Here is a 22375-nt window from a genome sequence, read left to right as displayed (position 1 = left end):
TCTGAGTGTCCATTTCCTTATCTGTAAAATAATAAAATCTAGTTAGTCATTGTGATTATTAAATAAGACAATGCTCTAAAGTACATTGCGCAGTGTTTGACATATAGTAAGTATATGCTCATGAAATGTATTCTTTCCTTGTTTTAGCTCCATCGCCCATTGCATGTGATCTTGGACAAGTCACATAACTTATGTTTCCTCATCTACAACTATAAAATGAAGTCGTCGGACAAATGATCCCTAAGAATCCTCTTACAACTGTCCACAATTCTCCTCAGCCTGGCATCCAGGCCTTCCCCCCGCCGTTCCTCCCGCTCCCCCCTCCACACACACACAAGCTTCGTCCCAGGAGTCTGGCTTGCTTTCCAGTACTCCCTACAGGACTCCCGAAGAAGCGCCCAAGCTAAGCTTCTCCCTTATAAAGAATATCGCTTTTTCTCTTTGCAATTGGTTGTCCAGAACCTCCGCCCTCCTCGGTATTTTGCCTATGGCGGAGCTGGAGCCCTCCAGCTCCCGCCCAGTCTCTGGTGATTGGCATAGGACCTGGCTCGTCCCCGCCCCCGCTTGACTGACGGCTGCGCTCCGGCACCGCCTCAGTCCCTGGGCGCTCGCTGGCGGGGGTGGCTGGGACCGTTAGCTCGCCAGGCTGGCAGGCTCCGGGCCGCTACTCCACTGGCGGCGGGGATGGAGACGATGCGAGCACAGCGGCTGCAGCCTGGAGTGGGCACCACCGGGAGGGGTACGCTGCGAGCGCTTCGGCCCGGGGTGACTGGGGCCGCGGCTACCACCGCCACACCCCCAGCAGGCCCCCCGCCCGCCCCGCCGCCCCCCGCCCCGCCCCCGCCGCCCCTGCTCCTGTCGGGGGCCCCTGGGCTGCCGCTGCCCCCGGGCGCCGCCGGCAGCCCCGCGGTGCTGCGGGAGGCCGTGGAGGCCGTGGTGAGGAGCTTCGCCAAGCACACGCAGGGCTATGGCCGAGGTGAGTCTGCGGGTCTGGCCTCCTGCGGGACACGGTCTGTAAAGGAGCCTTGCTCCCATAGTCCTCTGGATCGCTTTTCCTGGCGCAGAGCCCTCACATGCATTTCCTTTCGGGGAGTTTCCTTCTGGGCTACACACACACACACATGCACACACAGGCACGCACATAGGCGCGCGCACACACACAGAGGCACACGCTCATACATACGTCTCACCCCTTCCCCTTTATTGAGTTACTACTATATTCTCCAGGGACCCCTTTTTACAAATACAACCATTTTTTCTTCCCAGCCGTTTCTCCTTCAGAAATGGAATTCTTCCTATAGCTTAACATCCCTTTGCCTTTGAGGACCAGTCACCATTGTGTAGGATCCTTACCTTTATGTCAGATCCAAGACATTTCTCATCCATACCCTCTCAATCTTTCTTCTGTGATCTCGGCAATTCCTGGGCTCCCCTATTAACTTACTCCACCTCCTTAGTCTTTTTTTTTTTTTTTAAGATTTTTATTTTTTTAAGTAATCTCTACCCCTAATGTGGGGCTCAAATTTACAACCCCGGGATCAAGAGTCGCATGCTCCACCAACTGAGCCAGTCAGGTGCCCCTCCACCTCCTTAATCTTGACTTTTGAATTCTTTTCTTACTTATCCTCACTCTGAAATTTCCAGTGCAACTTCAGATTTGCTGGGGAATTAGGTAGTGCCTTCACAAGTCACTTATAATTGTGTTTTTAAATCTGGAACCGTACCACTGAGTCCACACCACCTTCCTGTGACTTAGTACCTCACTTTGGTGTCTTTTTTAGTGTGGAGCCTCACAACTCTGGCCTCTCTGTCTGTCTGGCTCTGTTTTCCTGGCCCTTGCCCAGGAACTGAGGATAAATCCCAGGCCTTGGCTCTCTCAATGTTAAATTCTGTGGAAATGAGCCAGGCAGAAACCCTATTTCCATTAGAAATCTTTATCTTACAGATGCCTAATTTCTAGGGTTTCTGAGAAGGGGAATGTGAGGATTTTCTTTGTTGTTTTTGTTTAATCAGTGCAGAGTTTCCTGAGTTTGAGCTCCAGATTTATAGTGTAACAAGGAACACAATATAGTGAGGGGTGTGGGATACAGAATGTAAGTCTGGAATTTCTGAGACATAACTTCTTTCTGTTTGGTTAAGTCCTGCCTGAGCTGGAAGTGATTATATCTCTAACCTTCTAGTTGGACAATAATACAGAGAAAGGTTGTAGGGCTTTCTCTATGGACAGTAGTGACTTTTTTCCCTCCCTGTGAAAGTGTAGTGAAAAGAGCGTATGTGGGTTTTGGAGTCAGACAAGCGTGGATTAAATCCCAGATTAAATCTCTGTCACTTGCCAGCTATGTTTTTGGGGAAGTGACTTAACTTCACTACACTTCAGTTTCCTCGAGGGTTATGAGGGGGATTAAATGAGATATTACACCTGACACGTAATGGGTGACTTAAAAATGATGAGAATTACCTCAAATTTATTGGTTCATATTTCCTTGGGAAGAACATGTCTCATTTTCTCCCTTTCTTAGATCCAGACAGTATAAACCCAAATATTCCTATGAAAACAGATTTTTTAGCTCCATTTGTTAGATGTGCCCAATGATACGTTTACCATTAGTTTCCTTTTGTTCTTCAACATTTTGAACTCCTATCATGGGGCTGGCACTCTGCTAGGTGTTGGAATGCAAATGCACGTGATTCTGAAATTCATCATGAGGGAATATAGTTGTTTGTCTAGTTTAATTCCTAGATTTAACAGGGCTTCGTGATGTAACTGTCATCAGCTATTGTCCTGCTGCTTCCAGTCTTTTTAAGTTGAGACCAAGGCAAGGTCTCCGGGCATAGGAGTAGTCACCCTCAATCTGAACCGTTCCTCTTAGAAACTTACAGGCGTTTATTAGAATTGTAGAGGAGTGTACCATTTTTCTTGTTTGTGTTACCTAGGGCTTGGCATCTAAACTGAGTGTCCTGTAAAAACTTTTTCATTTCCTTAGGATGAAGGAGCAAGGGGATTTTACTGACAAAGAGCAATCAGTCAGGCTTCAGACTCTGCAGCCATTCCTTCCTCCAACCTCCCAACCTCCCACCACACTCCTCATTATTCCTGAGTTTCTCATTTCCAGTCTGGGTGTCCAGCCAGTATTTTGGGAGAGTTTGGCAGGTAGTTCAGCTTCAGGCAAGCAGAATCTCTGCCGATTTGGCTCAGAAGTCCTTCACCACATGGAATCGCTTATTCTGCTTCGCTTAATAGGCAAAACTGCCATTGGCATGTACCCACGTACCCTTGTGACTGATGGCATGGTATTTGGGGGCTGGCTCTATTCCCGTGAATATAATTTACTTTGATCCTTGCCCAGACCTTTATCCCATCCAGCAATGCTTTACTGTATCATCTTCAGTTCACATCCTTCACCTTCTGACTGCTCCAAATTCACCTTTTCCACCTTTAGATTTACCTGTACCCGTGTAGGACCTCAGCATTTATTTAAAAAACACAAAAACAAAATTCTTCTGTTATTTCACCTATCTGTCCTAGATCTCCCCCACCCCCACCCCAACCCCCACCCAAGATACACACATAGCTCAGTAGGCTGTAGGATCTTAATCAGCTTGTAGTACATAGGGTTTGGAATCAGAGAACCTCACCCTGTCAAACAATGGCTGTTTGATCTTGGATAAATTGCTTAATCTCTCTAGGCCTCATCTGCTTCATTCATTTGACAAATATTTATTGATCACCAGATGCAGTGGTGAACAAGACAGATACTCAGTCCCTATCTTCATGGAGCTCACAGTCCACAAGTATGTGTGAGGATTAATGGTGCAATAAGGCAGGATAGGGCAATAGAAAGAGGTTCAGCTTTGAGGCAAACAAACATTAGTTCTAAATCCTGGTTCTGCCGCCATGGCCTGTTCCTTAACTTGTTTACTTTTTTTTTTAAAGATTTTATTGTTAAGTAATCTCTATGCGCAACATCGGGCTCAAACTCACAATCCCGAGATCAAGAGTTATATGCCCTGCTGACTGAGCCGGCCAGGTGCCCTAACTTGTTCACTTTTTGAAAAATGGCTATTATAATACTTACCTTCATAGTTTTGTGTGGATTGAATGAGATAATGAGTGTAAGCCATATAGCACATAGTTAGGACTCAATGAATGGTTGCTATTATTATGCATTTGGGAACCCTTTGAAAACTGCAGATGATAGGTATTGGTAGCATTTCCATTTCCTTTGCTCCTTTTTAAACATTGCGTGTAGTCCCCTTCTAATGTTTGATAGCTGGCAATCTCTAAAACTGGCATGACTGACTGAGTGACCTTGCCCTGTAACTTCTGCATTGCCCTCTTCAAACGTATAGTTTCGGAATTATTATTATTCTCCCTTTATATCACAGTATGATTACATGATTGGAAGTTCTGCCCAGCTACTCCCCTAGGTTGAACAAATGAATCTTGGGTGGTATTTTCTGTTTAGTTGTTTGGAATCACAGAGAGCTTCTTTGCCTACAAGTGACTGTGGAGTTAAATTGATAGTCTGAACATTTCCAATTTGGGGGATGTTGGATTAGACTCTGTATTGGTTTCCTGTAGCTGCTCTAACAAATTATTGGAAATTTGGGGGCTCACCACAACAGAAATTTATTCTTTCACAGTTCTGGAGGCCAGAAGTCCAAAATCAGTATCACTGGGGGGCCAAAATCAAGGGGTCAGCAGATCTGTGCTCCCTCCAGAAGCTCCAGGGGAGAATCTGCATTCTTGCCTCTTCCATTTTCTGGGGGCTGCCAGCATTCCTTGGCTTGTGACTGCATCACTCTGATCTCTGCCTCCATGTTCACACTCTCCTCTCCTCTTCTGCACTTCATAATTCTCCTTCCCTAAGGACCCTGTGATTGCACTTAGGGCCCTGCCCAGATAATCCAGGATAATCACCCCACCTCAAGATCCTTAATCACATCTGCAAAGTTTTTGCCACCTAAGGTAACATTCACAGGTTTTAAGGATTAGGGCATGGACATCTTAGCAGGGGGCATTTTTCAGCCTTCCATAGTCCTCGCCTAAAGTCACTGTCGTCTTGTGGTCCCTCCCTTCCAATGAGTCTATGCACTGGGCCATTCAGGGGTACATTCTCCAAGTTGAAATAGGAAATGTCAGATGGAAAATTGTTAACCAGCTTCCCTGTCTTCATAATAGTGTGAATTAAGCTGGGCCAGACTATTCTCGCCATCTTGTGTGATCAGGGAGAACCTTCTCATTCACCTCTCAATTGCATTAGCTATTTATCCATGCTCCCTCATCACAAAATTGTATTTTTTATGACATAAATTTGTTACTGTAATTTCATGTGTTGTTTTTTAAAAAAGATTTATTTATTTATTTGAGAGAGGGAGAGCTTGTACATGTAGGGGGAGCGGGGCAGAAGGAGAGAGAATCTCAAGCAGACTCCCTGATGAGCGCAGAGCTCTATGCAGGGATGTGGGACTGGATCCCAGGACCCTGAGATCATGACCTGAGCTGAAATCAAGAGCTGGCTGCCTAATGGACTGAGCCACCCAGGTGCCCCTCATGTGTTGTGTTAATGATTTCACTGTATGGTAGATAGATAATCTGTACCTCTCATCCCACTTAAACATTCATATTTTATCTCCTAAGGACCAAAACTGGAATTTTCCTCTTTTGTTATTGTTCAGCATCATGGTACAAGCACTTAAATATTCCTCACTATCTTGGTCTTTCTTGTCTCTTTTAGCCCAGCATCCTCCAGTTACTCCTAAAAAGCAATTGTGGCTGTTAGATGAGTATGTCGTGGTCATTGCTAACCCTCCCACCTCACAGTTCTCTAACCATCCTCATGTAAACCATTAGGTGCATGGTTCCTCACTGAAAATCTGATAAAACCTATGGGCACCCCCCCCCATAAACTCTACACACACACACACACACACACACAGACACGCGATTTCATTGTGGGTTTTAGGCAGCTTGTGAACTCCCATGAAGCTCAATCATGGATCTGATCTTGGACCCTGGGTTAAGATTCCCAAACTGGAAAGAACATTGGCATCAGGATGTCTACATTCAATCCCTAGCTCTGCCACAGCATGTGACCTCGAGCAGGTCATTTCTCCTTTTGTTGGACTAGATGATCTCCAAAATCCCTGTCAGCTCTAAAGATCAATGAGTCTGTGAGCAGTTTCAAATTTGGATCACAATTAATCGCTTTTCTCCTGAACATTCTGCTCAATTTCCCATTTCATCCATTTCTGAAACAAGACTCCCTATTTCCTTTGGCTTTGAGTAATCATTAAAAAATAGTCCTATGGGGTGCCTGGGTGGCTCAGATGGTTAAGCGTCTGCCTTCGGCTCAGGTCATGATCCCAGGGTCCTGGGATCGAGCCCCACATCGAGCCCCACATCAAGCCCCACATCGAGCCCCACATCAAGCCCCACATCGAGCCCCACATCGAGCCCCACATCGGGCTCCTGGCTCAGCGGGGAGCCTGCTTCTCTCTCTGCCTCTCCCCCTGCTCATGCTCTCTCTCTCTCTCTGTATCTCTGTGTCTCAAATGAATAAATAAAATCTTTAAAAAAAAAACAGTCCTGTACTGTGTGCCAAGAGGGATTTAACTGGATATAGACTGGACATATGCTTTTTAATAGGACCTTCCCGGTTACAATGGTTTCCTCCCCTTTCTCTTTATTTCAATATTCTCCCTGTTGTTTGCATGTCAAGAAAGCTGTCACCCAGCTCATTGTGCTAAATTGTCTCAAAGAGGGCCTGGGGCTGAAAAGATCTCAGTGGAAAGAACAAAGATGGCTAAGCTTTCTGGGCAGCAGTGACCTTTGAAGGGCCCCTGCCAAAACTAAGGGTGGGAAGGCCAGAGTTTCCTTTTCATGCTGCCTTTTAATGGAAGAATGAACATTGTAAAAAGTCAGTTAGATCCAGGGTGTTAGGAAAGAGCATGTGCGGCTTTCATACCCTGGCTGGTACACAGAGTACTTGCTTCAGCTGCAGAGCAGGAGAGATAACAGTTGTTGCTGGCCACTAGATTTTGAATGCCTTGCTGACCGGCATTGTGTATTATTCATCTTTGCATCTCTAATGCTCAACATAGAGCTATGTACATATTACGGGCTCAAATTTCTGCTTAATGTGTGTGTGGCAGCCATGAAAATGTGCTATTCATATCGCCTGCTGCAGGGGCATAACTGACTGACAGCCTGAAGCTGCTGTCCCCTCTGTGTCCATCACCACATGTGCACTGAGGCCACATGTCCTGTAGGCTGCCCCCCCCCCCCCCCCCCCCCCCCCCCCCCGCGCCAGGGCCCCGCCGGGGCCCCAACCCCCCCACATCCTGGTGAGGTGTGGATTTCCTTTGGCTTGTGGACTTCCCACTGGCCTGGCCGAACCTTTCTTGGAACTTTCTTGGAACCTTTCTTGGAACTCTGCTGCTGACTGAGATTCTCGTATCCAGACCTCCTTCCTTCCCATGCCCCTTCTACAGGTGTCAGACCTTCAACATGGTCCGAAGCCTCTCCCTTCTCCCACTTCCTCCCTAATAAATCCCTTGCTTGTCTATCCTGTCTTGGTGTCTTCTCCTTGGCAGACCTAAACTAACACACTATAAAAGAATGAATGAGTCCTTGTAACCTTGTAACCAAGAGTAGAGAGTGGCCATGTTGCAGGATATTGGAGAATGCATGTGATCATGTATTATTATGAGGCTTTTGTTAAAGCCACTTGAAATGTTTGGAACCCTGTAGTCAAAGTGATCCTTTCCAAAGGAAAACTGATTTCATCCCAAACCCTTCAATGGCTTCCCACTGCTCTTAAGATAAAGCCAGTACTCTGCTGTGGCCTGCAAGATCCACTTTGGTCTGGTCCCTACTAACTTTTGCAATCTCACTTGCATACACTTTCCCTCTCTCTTTTCTTTGAGCCACACTGGTCCCTTTATTTGCCATCTTCTCTGCTGCTACAGAGTATATGTTGTTCCTTATGTTCAGAGCTCTGTTCTCTCACCTTTTTGCCTAGTGAATTCATACTCATATCTGTACTTAAATATCACTTTGTCAGTGTAGCTTTCTTTGACCTTCTTAATGAGGTCAGATGCCCCCACGACATTTCCCATCATCTACCAAACTCCTTTATAGTGCTTATCACAGTTGCAGTTTTTCATTTGCTTGAGGTTCTCTGGTTAATCTCTCTCTCCCTCTTTAGACTGTAAACTGCATAAGGAAATGGAACAGGGTATGGTTTTGCTCACTATTGTAGCCTAGCATCCAGCACATAGTCTAGCACAGAGTCGGTACCCAATATATATTTGTGCAATGATTGAGCCCAAGTATTGGGGGAAGAGGCGACTGTTCTGGAATACAGTGTTTTGAGCCTGGTTTTGAGTTTTGAGTTTGATTTTACCCTAATACGTTAGCCGGTTACTGTTTGACAGATGGTGGCAGAAGTCTAGAGACTCCTGGGTCAGAGACAAAGGACTTTATTACTCACAGTACAGCAGGTAGCATAAGCATCAGATTTGTTTGCATCAGTTCTCCTTGCCTCCCATGTCTGATGTGAACGGCTCAGGTGCATGCTTGCATCAGCCACGGGCTGCATTACAGAGGAGGAACGAACACTGAGCTTGGGGAACTTGCCATTTCTTAGCAAGCAGTAAGCAGGCTTGTTCTTTGTCCCCGAGGGAGACAGTACCTCATCCCTCAGGTTTCTTGCTGCAAACACAATCCCGAGAAATGGCCCAAGGAAAGAGCAGCCATCTCCTTCAAATCTTGGCATACCCAGCAAGATGGAAAGGCGCACAAGAGACCTGTGAAGGAGTGTCTCCCAATATACAGTTCCACCAAAAATTACTTTTACCTAGGAAAATCCTCAGAAGAGAAATTCATGCTCTCTCTCTCTCTCTCTCTCTCTCTCTCTCTCTCACACACACACACACACAGAGGAGTGTAGTGTATATATATACACATAGTGTATAATATTCCAGGATGGAAAAGGACTCTGGCTATGGGTTTGCTCACCAGAAGCATAGACTTGAGAACGGCTAAAAGGGACACATTTCCTTGAGTGGCAGTATTACACAAAGCTTAGGAACATTGACTCTGGAACCACGACAGCCTGGCTCTGAATTCTTACTCTGCTACTTTCTAGCTGTTACATCCTTGGGCAAATTATTTAACTATGTGTCATTTCACTCATCTGTAAAATGGGGGCACGGAGGTGTTCAGTAGATGCACTTCTTATTGTGCTGGGGATTATTATTCTCGGCCACCTGACCAACTGTGGAATGATCTACTTGCACTTCATCAGGCAGGGATAATGGTCTGCTGACCTGGAAGCTCTGCCTCCAATATTTAAGTTATTCTGCTTTGATGTTTAGGACTAATCAAAATGTGAACCAGAGAGGCGGGGGAGGAGGCCAGGCATATACCGGTCTTGCTATGCAAATGCCTTAATCACAGTCTAGGTTTATTAATTTAAATGTTTTTAAGTGGTGATAAGGAGCTAAGGTGGGTTAGACTCTTGATGTAGGTTCGGGTCTCAGATACCGTCTTGAAGCACAGGACCACTCATTGCTGAACTTAAGCTTCCCTTTCTGTAGTGAATGTGGTGGAAGCACTTCAGGAATTCTGGCAGATGAAGCAGTCCCGTGGGGCGGACTTGAAGAACGGAGCTCTGGTGGTTTATGAGATGGTTTCCTCCAACAGCCCTCCTTACGTCTGCTATGTCACTCTGCCTGGGGGAAGCTGCTTTGGGAGTTTCCAGGTAAGAGGTGCAAGGGGGCAGTAGTGAAGATAAATGCTTAACTGCTAGTAGTGGTTTTCTCCATCATTTTGGCCATTAAATTGCTGTCTGAAATCACATATTTGAGGACCTGAACCAATTCTGGGCACATCATTCTGGTAAGCATCTGAGGTTCATTTAACCGCAAAAGAACCTCAGTACCTTCTCTTTCAGCCTGCAAAAACCCACATCCATTTTGAATTGGAGTGGTTATGAATAGGCCCTTTCTCAGTATGTCAGACTACCAGCACCTAGCCCATGTTCTAATCTGGCTGTCCAACTTCCTGCCATCTCTTTTTGAGAACACTGAATAGTAATTCCTTACCCACAGTACTTTTTCATAGGAAATTACTAAAAAAAGCAATCTTTGACTTCTTTAAGAGGTCTAAGGGGAGGGCCTAGGTATGGTGGAAATAGTACTCATCTAAGAGTTTAGAAGACCCAAATTCTTATTCCCCTCACTGCCAGCAGGGCAAGTCAGGTAAATTCTCTGGGCCTCAGTTTCCCCATCTATAACATGAAGGAGATAGGTTAGATTATTTCTAAAATCTTCCTAGTGCTAGCTTTCTATAATTATATGAAAGAACTGTGATATATGATGATGAACCATGGTTGCTATTATAGGGTAATAAGAAATTTGACTAGCAGTCTTTGTCAGCTTCCACCATGACGTACCGTGGCCAGGGTCGAAAAGTGCAGAGGGTGATGGTGCAGCCCATCATCCTCATCTCCAGATGCTTGCAAAATAGATCTCGGATTCAGGTGTGGCTTCATAAGCAAGCGAACATGCGGATAGAGGGCTGTATCATTGGTTTTGATGAGTACATGAACCTTGTATTAGATGATGCCAAAGAGATTCATTCTAAAACAAAGTCAAGAAAACAACTGGGTCAGATCACGTTAAAAGGAGATAATATTACCCTGCTCCAAAGTGTCTCCAAACTACAAATGATCAATGAAGTGAGAAATTCTAGAGAAGTCCACGTAGTTTGTTTTTTTAGATGTCCTTTGTTGGAAGGGTAGTTCTAAAACATTTGGTTATATTATTTTGATTACCTTTAAGTTATTACCAGAGGACAATAAATGCTGTGGGATTGTTTTTATTAAAAAAAAAAAAAAAAAGAGTGCTCGCTTCGGCAGCACATGTATTACAATTGGAACGATACAGAGAAGATTAGCATGGCCCCTGCACAAGGATGGCATGCAAATTTGTGAAGCATTCCATATTTTTGTTTTGTTTTGTTTTTTAAAGATTTTATTTATTTATTTGACAGAGAGAGACACAGCGAGAGAGGGAACACAAGCAGAGGGAGTGGGAGAGGGAGAAGCAGGCTTCCCGCTGAGCAGGGAGCCCGATGAGGGGCTTGATCCCAGAACCCTGGGATCATGACCTGAGCCGAAGGCAGATGCTTAACAACTGAGCCACCCAGGCGCCCCACATTCCATATTTTTGAATCGTTGAACACTACATCAAAAACTAATGATGTACTATATGCTGGCTAACTGAACATAATAAAAAAAAAAAAGAAAAGAAAAGTTTGACTAGTGTGAATACTGTCATCAAAGATGGATTTTTTTATGTCACCCATAGGAAGGTAGCCTTCTGAAATGTCAACTTAGAGTCTGAATTGGAATTTAGAGGAGATAATAGACATTTTGTTGTTTTTATGGTTTGTATAACCCTTAGACAAAGTTATAACCCCTGCTATGTGCTTCCATAGCCCCTTGAACTTCCCTTATCATACCACTTATCACAACATATCATGATTGATTATCTCACCTAGTGGATTATGCTTCATGGAGGCAGAGATAGTATCTGTCTTCTTTCTCACTCAGTTTTAAATCCTTACTACCAACTCAGCACCCAGCAAAGAGGAGGCACTTAATAAATCCGTGGCATGAATGAGGGCCATTGTTGTTCAGTTCCTGCTCAAACAGAGAAGTCCTAAGGAGACTTCATTTCAAATATGGTGACTAAGTTTTTTCCCCCTCGGGACCCCAGCCATTTCAGAAAAATAAATATATGCCCAGGATGACTAATGTTTATACTTTCTCTTCTAGAGAATAAGGTCTCTCCTCCCTTCTCTCATCTCATCTTATTGTTGAATGAAGATTTGATAATTTTATGGTGATGTCCAGAACTGAGCCATCATAGTAATTTGATTTGTTTTCCCCCCAAAGAATAGAATTATCTATCTTGGCTTCTTTTAGCTTATATCTTTTATATCCATTTTGGCAGGTGAAATTTCTCCTGGTGGTTTTTTTCATGGATGACTTTTCAGGAATAGCACTATACTGTAGAATGAGCAGCAGACTAGTGAGTAGAGACAGACTAGTGAGTAGAGACAGGCTAGTGAACAGAGAAATTGAAGAAGATGACTTAGGGTTAATGCACGAAGCACCATATTCTGACAGACCTGTCAGCTAAAGGAAATTGAGAGTTATTGATACTAAGGGTGGTTAATTAGCAAACATATCCTAGTCTACTTTTAAAAACTGTAACATTACTTTCTTCCTTTCCTCTAATCCTAATCATAAATGACAGAGGGCACAGAGGCCTTTGAGGCTGCCAGTGATGATGAATTATAAAGGAATGCTCTGGTGCCTGGGGATTTAAGGTTGAGTGATTTACACTTCTGAAAATCAGAAGTCCAATATGATACCCACATTGGATACAATGCAAAAAACATGAATTAACTTTTAAATTTTTCTTGCTTTGTTCAGGTAAGCTTTCCTTCCCCTTGCCACCCCTCTCCTTATTTCCACTGGGGCAAAAAAAAGAGTATAAATTCCTTCTTCAGATCTTGGACTCTGTTCAGGGAGAGCTCATTGATTCATTGCATTACTGGGGGGGGAATGCCTGCTCAAAGCTAAAAGCGAAGTCCAAGAATCCCAGATGGGTGCTTCTGGTAGAGACTAGAGGTTTCCTCCGCAGAAGCAACCTAGACACAGATTTGTTCTACTCTTAGGTTATCTAGAGGGATAAAAACAAATCTTGCCTATGCACAGAACAGGAGAACAAGATACAAATTTCGAGCAGGCTGGGCAGAATCTGGCTTTTGAGTAATTAATTCTGTCGACAGTTTAAACAGGGGTATTTTTTATATCCAGTGATTATATGCTGACTTTAGCAGCCTTCCTCATTCTGCATTCAATTTGGTATGAGCTATCGCCGTCTCCAGTTCCTTAATGACTTCAGGATGTTGAATCAAAATTATGTTTCCAAATGCCTCAACCATTTTACAATACAAACTTTGGAGGGTTTGCTGAACGAACTGATTTGTCCAAAGACTGTCCAAGCGTCTTCTATCCCAGTGTTTCCTCTATCCTGTTTCTTCCTCTCTCTCAGACACACATATGTACATGTTTTCTCTCTCTCTGCCCTGCCTAGTTTTGCCCCACAAAAGCTGAGGCCCGACGGAGCGCTGCAAAGATTGCACTGATGAACTCTGTGTTTAATGAACATCCTTCCCGAAGAATCACTGATGAGTTCATTGAGAAGAGTGTCTCTGAGGCTCTGGCATCTTTCAATGTAAGTTACTGGGAGTTGAAAGAAAGGAGAGTGGGGGTTGGGAGAACTGGCTGGTTGGGAAGTCTTGTAAATCACTGGGAAACAGAGCAGGAATTCTTGTTTTCTTTCCTGTCTGTACCTCTTTCTATTTATTCTCTATCACTCTTGTGTATTACATGCTCCCATGTTTTTGTTGATATTTTGCTTCTTTCATTGTGTCTCTTTGGTATCTAGAAACCTTTAATTCAAGATTTATGGAGTTTTAGAGATATTCCAAAATTAAAACTGAGCTTGAATTCTACTTTTCCCAGTTTTGGTTTAAGAACTTACTCCCTTCTTCCTTCAATGTCTGTTTGTTTATAAAAAGCTCCACGCCAAGCATGGAGCCCAGTGTGGGCTTGAACTCATGACCCTGAGATCAAGACTTGAGCTGAGGTCCAGAGTCGGACACTTAACTGACTGAGCCATCCAGCCGCCCCTTTTTTTGTTGTTATTCTTTTTTTTATATATGACTGTTCTTATTGTCACTTGTCTCCCTACTTCATCTATTAGTAAAGAACACTTTATAATACAGTGTCTTATTTCCTTTTTCCCCTCCTAGGAATGGGGTGGATAATTTATTTACTCTCCTTAAAAAGAATGTCTGTTCTTTCAAATGATGATGATGATGATAACCATAGCTAATCCTGAGTATTCACTTTATGCCAGGGACGATTCCAGGGGATTTATATGTATTTTATCTCATTTGATCATCGCAGTAACGCTCTGAGGTATAAGAACTATTTTTTACCCCTATTTTACAGATGAGGAAACTAAAAACATGGAAGTGCAATTTTGCCTGAAGGGATGTAGCTAGGAAGTGATAGAGCCAAGACTGGAACCCAATTCAACTTAGAATTTTCTATCTCAGGAGCACATCTTAGAAATGAATGCTGCCTTCTTTCTTCCTTCCCACAAGTTCACTGATAGGTTGATAAAGTCAAATACTGTTTCTGTTCTCTTTGAATTTAAGATGTAATTACATATACTAAACCACTTTGGTTATCTGTTTGTGTATTTATCAGTGTTGAATACTTTAAATCATAAGTTGGCTTCCCTCTGTTACCCAGGACCCATCTGATTTTCTCCCATTTCTCTTTGCCCCAGTCAGCAGTATCTACAGGGAATAAAGACAATTTTTATATTAATCAAAGTCAATTAAAATGAAGAAAGTACATTTATCACTCTTAAGTCATCTAATGTATTATAAAATTAAACATTAGTTTGGATTATAGAAAGCAATGATTCATCATTTTGAAATTATGTTTCTACAAGCTGCGTGACTTTGAGCAAGTTACCTAATCTAAGTCTCAATTTCCTCATCTGTAACAATTATACCTATCACACAGGATTATTGGATAGAAGAGAATATATTCAAGCACTTAGCATATGTTACCTGTTTAGATGCCTTTGGATGCAAGTAATAGAAAAATCTCACTTCAAACTGACTTAAGGGAATAAATCAAGAAAGGAAACTTATTTTCTAACATGACAGGAAGTTCAGAAGTAAAGATTTCAGGGCTGGTTGATTCCATGGATCAAGAATGTCATCATTTACTGGCCCAAATTCTTTCCATCTCTCCATTCAGCCGTCCTCTAGATATTGGCTTTGTCCTTGGGCTGGCTCCCCTTAGGGTGTAAGACAGCTAGCTACAGAATTTCAGACATTAAATACAGATATAACTACAGTTAGAGACAGAAAGAAACCATTTTTCTTTCTCTCCTCTCTTTCTTCCTTCCTTGCTCTCTCTCCTTCTTTCTTTCTCTTTCCTTCATTTTCTTTTCTTTTCTTTCTTTCTTTCTTTCTTTCTTTCTTTCTTTCTTTCTTTCTTTCTTTCTTTCTTTCTTTCTTTCTTTCTTTCTTTCTTTCTTTCTTTCTTCTTTCCCTTCCTTCCTTTCTTTCTCTTTCTTCTTTTCTTTTCTTTCTTTCTTTAAGTAGGCTCCACACCCCACCCAATGTGGGGCTTGAACTTAGGACCCTGAGATCAAGAGTCACATGCTCTACCGACTGAGCCAGCCAGGTGCCCTGAGACTGTCTTTTAGTATCTCTTTAGTAGTAAGGAATATTTTTCCAGAAACCCTCCAGCAGACCTCCCTCCTACCTCCCAATGGCCAGAATTCTCACCTTAAAACCAATTACAAGCAAAAGGAATTAGGATTTACCCAGTGGAATTAGAGGATAAAATCACTCTTCCCTGGGGGAGGCACATGGAAGATGGGTAGGTACTGGAACAAGATTAAGATTCTATAGTAACAAAGAAGAAAATAGATGTTGGGTAGGTCACCAGCAATGTCTACTACAAAGCATTTAGGAAATATAAATTAGTATTATTCCTGCCACTATTTCTATTTGATCAGTCCTTCAAAATTGAGAATTTAATAGATTTCTCATTAATTTCCCAATGGAATTGCCATACTCCAAATAACATCAATTTGGTTAGCTATGGGTAATGTTTACATTTCTGCCTTCAGCTTTTGTTCTTTAATAGTCCTGACTTGAGGGGCACCTGGGTGGCTCAGTCCTTAAGCGTCTGCCTTCGTCTGCCTTCGGGTCCTGGGATCAAGCCCCACATCAGGCTCCCTGCTCCTCAGGAAGCCTGCTTCTCCCTCTCCCAGTCCCCCTGCTTGTGTTCCCTCTCTCGCTGTGTCTCTCTCTGTCAAATAAATAAAAAATCTTTAAAAAAATAAATAGTCCTGACTTGGGAGACTATATTGTATTATGTCTTTTGACCAATCACCCAGCCTCTGTAGCTCTGAATTTCTTCATTTGTAAAATGAATAGTTTGAATTAAATTAACTCTAATTTCTTTGCAATTATATTCTAATGTTCCTACCACTTACCAAGTATTCTGTGATTAAATGTTTATTGAATAAATGGAGTTCATTTATAGCCATGTTAGATGTAGAAGTGTAATAGGAGGTAGATATTCCCAACTTGTGGGTCATGCCACTTCAGTGTACTCTGAATAGGTTTCAGTTGTGCCATACTATTGATCCCCTCAGCTTTCAAGGGACTGAGCAAGGCCCAGGGCAGATGGACTCCTCTGCCAGCAGCCTATTCTGTATACCGCAGTTGGTTGTACAGAGATGATCATTACTTTCTATGTACTGTATCATGGAAAACTCTGGAGGTACTGAATAAGGTATCATATTGAATGATTGTAGGCAAAAATGAAAAGGTTACTTGCTTCAGGGCCCTAAATGCTAATAGTGAAGATTACTTTTGTCCTTCCTCCCTCTAGCTTTTCATTTTTAAATCCAAATTTTGTGATCTTTGCTTCGCCATCAAGATTAACTACATGTTGGCATGTTGTTTCTCATGAGCCACAAAACGGCATGGGTTGATCTTGTGTAGTTGTGACTTCTTGTCGATTCTAGCACAGTGAAAACAAATAATAAGCTAGCACTTATGATATACTTACTGAGTACATTGAATTATTTTAGGTGTAATACATATACAGTAAATACATATACATGAAAAGTGCCCCATAAGGAACTGAATTTGGATATAACTTGATTGGCTCCTGACCTCTACCCAGTCCCCTTTCTCAAAAAAAGCAGAATCTTAGGTGTAGGGCAGGAATGGTCATATAGAACAAGCTACAAAGAGCAGGCAACTTCTCAGGAAGCAGGAGGAGAAAGTTGGGTACCTGTGTTCCCAGTAGTCTCCTGGCTTTATTTTCTTAGATCAGGTTGACAAAAAGGTCACCAATAAACCAGGAGATGCCCTTATTTTGGAAGTCCCAGCCAGCTCCAGGGTTTGGAATTATCTCTAATAACATTAAACCACCACCAAATAGCACTAAACCAGAGCCAGTAACAGAATGGATTTGGATTGTGTAACTGGATACCTAGTCTAATGTAATAATGTACCACATTTTATATAATTGGAGTTTTAGACCACACTTATCCTTTTTTAAATAATTTTTTTATTTTTTAAAAGATTTTATTTACTTGAGAGACAGCACAAATAAGGGAGAGGGGCAGAGGGAGAGGGAGAAGCAGACTCCCCACTGAGCAGGGAGCCCGACGTGGGGCTCAATCCCAGGACCCCGGGACCATGACCTGAGCTGAAGGCAGACCCTTAACCAACTGAGCCACCCAGGCACTCCAATAATCTTTTAATTTAATTCTCAAAACAATCTTAGAAGATACATCTGTGATTATTCCCATTTTACAGATAAGGAAACAGAGGAACAAGAGAATTTAAATGACTTCACTAAGGCTTCAAGACTAGTAGGAGATCCAGTCCCTGCTCTTAACTTCTGTACTGTATTGCCTTTTTCACAGAACAATGTATCTTAGTTCTACCCTTACAGGGTCATGTCACCAATAAGACATACAAGGCAAATGTCCAAGAGGCCAAACTGCTATCCAGAATTTACCATGCTGATGGCTCCTACTGTTTCCCTTTAAAGTGCATTTGCCCAATTATCCTTTAGGCTAGTCCAATCCTGTATGCTGAGATCACTCTGTTTTTTGGGCTGAATCAGGGATCTTCTCTATGTCCAGTGTTCCCTCTTTGTAAGATAGGAAAAATCAGATTGACCTCTGTCACCTGAGTTAATATGTGTTATGACTTTGGAGTCCTCTAGGTCTGTGCTGACCAGCAGAATAGCCACCAGCCACATGTAGCTATTTAGCACCTGATATGTGGCTAGTATGAATTAAGATGTCCTGTAAGCATGAAAGAGACATCAGATTTTGAAACCTTAGTATAAGAAAAATAATGTAAAATATTTCATTAAAAATTATTATGCTCGGAGTGCCTGGGTGGCTCAGTTGTTAAGCATCTGCCTTCGGCTCAGGTCATGATCCCAGGGTCCTGGGACCAAGCCCCGCATCGGGCTCCCTGCTCAGCGGGAAACCTGCTTCTCCCTCTCCCACTCCCCCTGCTTGTGTTCCCTCTCTCGCTCTGTCTCTCTCTGTCAAATAAATAAAATCTTTAAAAAAATGTTATGCTAATTATAGTTAAGATATTTTGAATATATTAGCTTAAATAAAACATGCTATTAAAATTAGTTTTACCTGTTTAATGTGGCAACTAGGAAATTTTATTTTTTAATTTTTTTTAAAGATTTATTTATTTAGAGAGAGAGCTCACAAGTGCTTGCTGGGGTGGGGGTGGGGGGCGGTAGGGGAGCAGAGGGAGAGGGAGAGAGAAACCCAAGCACACAAGCTCTGTGCTGAGCGCAGAGTCCTAGGCGGATGGATCCCACGACCCAAGCCTAAACTGAGAGTCAGACGTTCAACCAACTGCGCCACTTAGGAGCCCCTAGGAAATTTTAAATTAGGTTGGGGGCTCGCATTATATTTCTACTGGACAGTGCTGCTTGAGGTCATAATCCTGATTGAAAATCTATTTATCTTTTCCTTTCCTCTGTTACAGGGCAACAGGGAGGAAGCTGACAACCCAAATACAGGGATTGGTGCCTTCCGGTTCATGTTGGAATCCAATAAGGGCAAGTCAATGTTGGAGTTCCAGGTACTGTTCCACCTACTTCTCTGGCTCTAATAACTTGGATCAACCTGTGGATGGATAGATAGATAGATAGATAGATAGATAGATAGATAGATAGATAGATAGATAGATAGATAATCTCCTACTAATCCCTAAGTCACTGATACTCAGTTGGAAGGGAAGGGAGAGGTTAGAATATTTTTCAAAATATAAATATCTTCCTTTCCCAAAGGGCATATCAGAGATGGTAGGAGATGCTTCCATAAATGTATTTTGTAAGAGGTTCCCCATGTAATTCGGATGCAACCTCCTAATATAAAATCACTATCCTGACACTTCATATCTTCTTCCCCCAGGAACTAATGACAGTTTTTCAACTGCTGCACTGGAATGGCAGCCTTAAGGCCATGAGGGAAAGACAGTGCTCTCGGCAGGTAAGAGGTCCTATAGGTAGATGAGAGGAATCTGGCAGAAGGACTATTTTGAGGTGGCTATTCTGTTAGAAATAAGCAGGCCTATAGTTACCAGGTTGTGAATACTGAAAGCCTCACTTTAAGTGCCCTCTTCATTCCTATCATCTTTCTTATTTAGATCTTAGCTGTCATTCTTTTGCCTGCCTTGCTTCCCCCACCAGGAAGTTTCCCTTAAGACTCTCCTTAGAGGACTTAAGTGCTAACTTCAGTTAGGACTCCAAGGCTGAGTTCCTAGCCCTGCTGGGTCAATGTGGTATGAACCTTGACCTTGTCAGTGATCTTCATATTCCTTTCCCCTTCCAGGAAGTGTTGGCTCATTATTCACACCGGGCCCTGGATGATGATATTCGCCACCAAATGGCATTGGACTGGGTGAGCCGGGAGCAGAGTGTGCCAGGGGCACTGTCTAGAGAGCTGGCCTCTACTGAACGGGAGCTGGATGAAGCCCGGCTGGCAGGCAAGGAGCTGCGCTTCCACAAGGAGAAGAAAGATATTCTCCTGCTGGCTGCTGGGCAGTTGGGCAATATGCATTCTTCCAACTGCTAGGCATCCACTCACATACTCCCCGTCCTCTCTAGACCCTTTTTTATGTCTTTTCTAAGACTTAGTTGATTTCTGTACATACTTTCTCAATTTTATACTTTAAAATATAGATATATATGTATATGTATAAATTCTACACTCAGATTCCTATTTGCTGAGAGATCCCTTTTCTTCTGGTTTTTGGATGTCATTTCATTTGAAACATCGCCACTCCGCTTTTAAGAGGCTGTCTTCGGAGCTTACACTCCCAGTAACTCTGTGTATTCATTTCAATAGCACAAGATGATGGACAAAGTGTTCTTTAATGTAACAGGGAGCTTGAATAAGGACTATGTGCTCCACCCTCACCCTCATTCCTGCTTTCTCTTGGATTCCAAACAGGGTATGAGTATGAAGCCTTTGGCTTTGGCTTATCTTGAGCTGAGCCTACTTGGTAGAGTTGTTCCTCCAGTAACTATATATTTCCTAGCCTAGACTCCCCCCCAACCCCCCGCCCCCCGCCCCCCGCCACTATCTTACTCCTTTTCTGCCTTCAAGTGGTACTTCATTTTGAGGCTTCCTTTATTATTTGGAATGAAGTGGAGATCTGGTATCTTATTGTTAAAATCATTCCTGAGAAACTTCCCAGAGAGAGGAGAGGAATTATAAACACAACCCATAGGTGTTTATCACCTAAATTGCCTCTGGGGCGTAGATACCATACTAAGCTGATAATCTAGCTTTCCGAGGTATTCTGTGCTCCGGAAGGGGTCAGGGTTGAAGCTGCTTATCTTCAAATACTCCCTTTTCTCTCCTCCTCCCCTGCTCACCCAGCTTAGTTGAGTCCAGTATTTAGACCATCCTGCCTGCAGAGATTGGTAGAAGGGAAAACATTTCCCTATTCCCTCTCCTCCCATCATTTTGCTCTTTGGAAACAGCTGTCCTGTTTGGCGAGGGCCATGTTCCGCTCTCTCCCTCAAAGTTGCTGCTGTTTGCTACCTTAGATGTCCATAGATTCAGTTGTTTTCTCTCTTTTCTTTCTTCTTCCTCCATGTTGATTATTAGAGCATGAGTCGATCAGGAATATGAGCCTGGCATTATGGCACTTCCTAATTGGAACCTTGGGAGACTGCAGGAGGGCAAAGAGGCTCAATGATTAACTATTTGTGTTTTTAAGACTTCCTCTCCCCACCCCACCCCGCCTCTCCTGGGTGAAACAGGAGAGAAATGATCTGGAGTACAGCAAAAGCATTCCTCTTTGGGAGAATTTTTTGTAGGTCTCTCGAGGATATATTTTCCCCCTTTGTTTTTGTAATCTCCTTTATACTGTATATAGTATATAGTGTTCAGGGTACTTTCTAAAATGTGCTTGGGAAGTTTCATGCTTCTGCAATTGGACTTTCCATTTAATGATGATACTTTGTTTTTAGAAATAGGTTAGGAAATAGGCCACAATTTGCTCTTTTGGGCCAGATAGGGTTAAGATGAAAGTCAGCTTCTTTGCCTTTGAAATCATCTTGGTGACCAGTACAAATGGGATCAGCAGTAAGGAGTCTAGCAACTGTTTTAGTGCTTGAAAGGGACCTCCTTGAATTCTCCAAACCCCATCTTTGTATACCATGAAGCACATATAGGGTTGGAGTAGAGGCTCCTACATTAAATAATAGGTATGTCTGTTCAGCTTTTATTCATATTTATAATCCAGAAATCATAAACCTCATTTGTTCTATGCTCCTTTCTCTGGGAAGTATGAAGGGGTGTGAGTTATGGGAAGAATTTCTTCTTGCCCCTCCTGGATTGACTATTTTTCTCAAATAACAACCAGTAAGATCCCAAAGAACTTGAGAAAAATTGTTCCCTGATCTGTCCATTTTCATTGTTAAAGAATTTACTTATCTTTTTAGTACTTTCTATGTATTTTATATGTATAATTTTATATAATTAAAAATAGATTTTTGTCTAGTGAGCCACATTGACTCTTTCTTGAGACCTATGTATCAGAGGAGCTCTAAAATGACCCTTTCTTTTACAAGTACACTAAAAGAGAATTTTGATTAGTATTTTTTGGGTGGTAGAAATAAGATTGTACTGCTGGGGGAAGGCATTCTGCCTCCTCTTCTCCAGACATTTGAGGAGTCTGGATTTTGTCACTGATCCTTTCTTCTCAAGCTCTACCCATTTCCACTGGCAATCTCACCCACCATGGTGACTTCAACTCTATCATATGATAACACCATTCTCAAATCTATTTCTTTCACCCTTTTGAGCTTTTGCATCTGTATTTCCACATATTGGACATCACTACCTGAATTTATGGCACAAGCTCTTTGAATTCACATATTCAAAATAAAAACTATTTCCATACATGCTCCTCTTTGACTCCCCAAATTTGTTATTAGGATTATTATCTATCCATCTATCTAAGCTAGAATCTTAGGTCCATCCTTGACTTTTCCCTAGCATGATCTAATCAGTCATTGTTGAGGTTACCTCCTATATAAACTTAAAAAAAAAGATTTATTTATTTGAAAGAGAGAGAATGCAAGCAAGGAGAGGGGCAAAGGGAGAGAGAATCCTCAAGCAG

At 42.6% G+C, this 22375-nt stretch overlaps 2 protein-coding genes and 1 non-coding gene across 6 annotated transcripts in view; 2 read left to right on the top strand and 1 right to left on the bottom strand.

Annotated features, from left to right (window-relative positions):
• Window positions 1-22375, bottom strand: part of POLR3GL (RNA polymerase III subunit GL) — a 40518-nt gene that overhangs the window by 15558 nt on the left and 2585 nt on the right. For all 4 annotated transcript variants that reach the window (XM_034989877.1, XM_034989880.1, XM_034989878.1 and 1 more), the window contains 2 exons: window positions 10461-10647; window positions 8496-8597 (listed from right to left, as the gene is read on the bottom strand). In XM_034989877.1, the coding sequence (XP_034845768.1) occupies window positions 8496-8597; window positions 10461-10559 (201 nt within the window). In that variant the 5' untranslated portion in view covers window positions 10560-10647. The remainder of the gene's footprint in view (window positions 1-8495; window positions 8598-10460; window positions 10648-22375) is intronic.
• On the top strand, window positions 685-22155 carry LIX1L (limb and CNS expressed 1 like). The gene is made up of 6 exons (XM_034989875.1): window positions 685-976; window positions 9604-9767; window positions 13177-13317; window positions 18725-18820; window positions 19153-19230; window positions 19573-22155. Exons 1-6 carry the CDS (start codon window positions 685-687, stop codon window positions 19813-19815), a joined length of 1014 nt encoding a protein of 337 aa, XP_034845766.1. The 3' UTR covers window positions 19816-22155.
• LOC118000409 lies at window positions 10910-11016 on the top strand. Its single transcript, XR_004676453.1, has one exon. It is a non-coding gene; the product is annotated as a U6 spliceosomal RNA (small nuclear RNA).

This window comes from Mirounga leonina, unplaced genomic scaffold (genome assembly GCF_011800145.1).
Source record: "Mirounga leonina isolate KUSES-001 unplaced genomic scaffold, KU_Mleo_1.0 Mir_493, whole genome shotgun sequence".
Classification (NCBI taxonomy): Eukaryota; Metazoa; Chordata; class Mammalia; order Carnivora; family Phocidae; genus Mirounga; species Mirounga leonina.
This window is presented reverse-complemented; position numbering and strand designations above follow the sequence as displayed.

What these genes read in the sequence shown, in the direction of transcription:
- LIX1L (XM_034989875.1), top strand. Translation starts at nt 685, where the DNA reads ATGGAGACGATGCGAGCACAGCGGCTGCAGCCTGGAGTGGGCACCACC. An exon ending in GCTGCTTTGGGAGTTTCCAG is followed by an intron (nt 9,768 to 13,176) that starts GTAAGAGGTGCA and finishes TGCCCTGCCTAG; the next exon opens with TTTTGCCCCACAAAAGCTGA. An exon ending in AAAGACAGTGCTCTCGGCAG is followed by an intron (nt 19,231 to 19,572) that starts GTAAGAGGTCCT and finishes TTCCCCTTCCAG; the next exon opens with GAAGTGTTGGCTCATTATTC.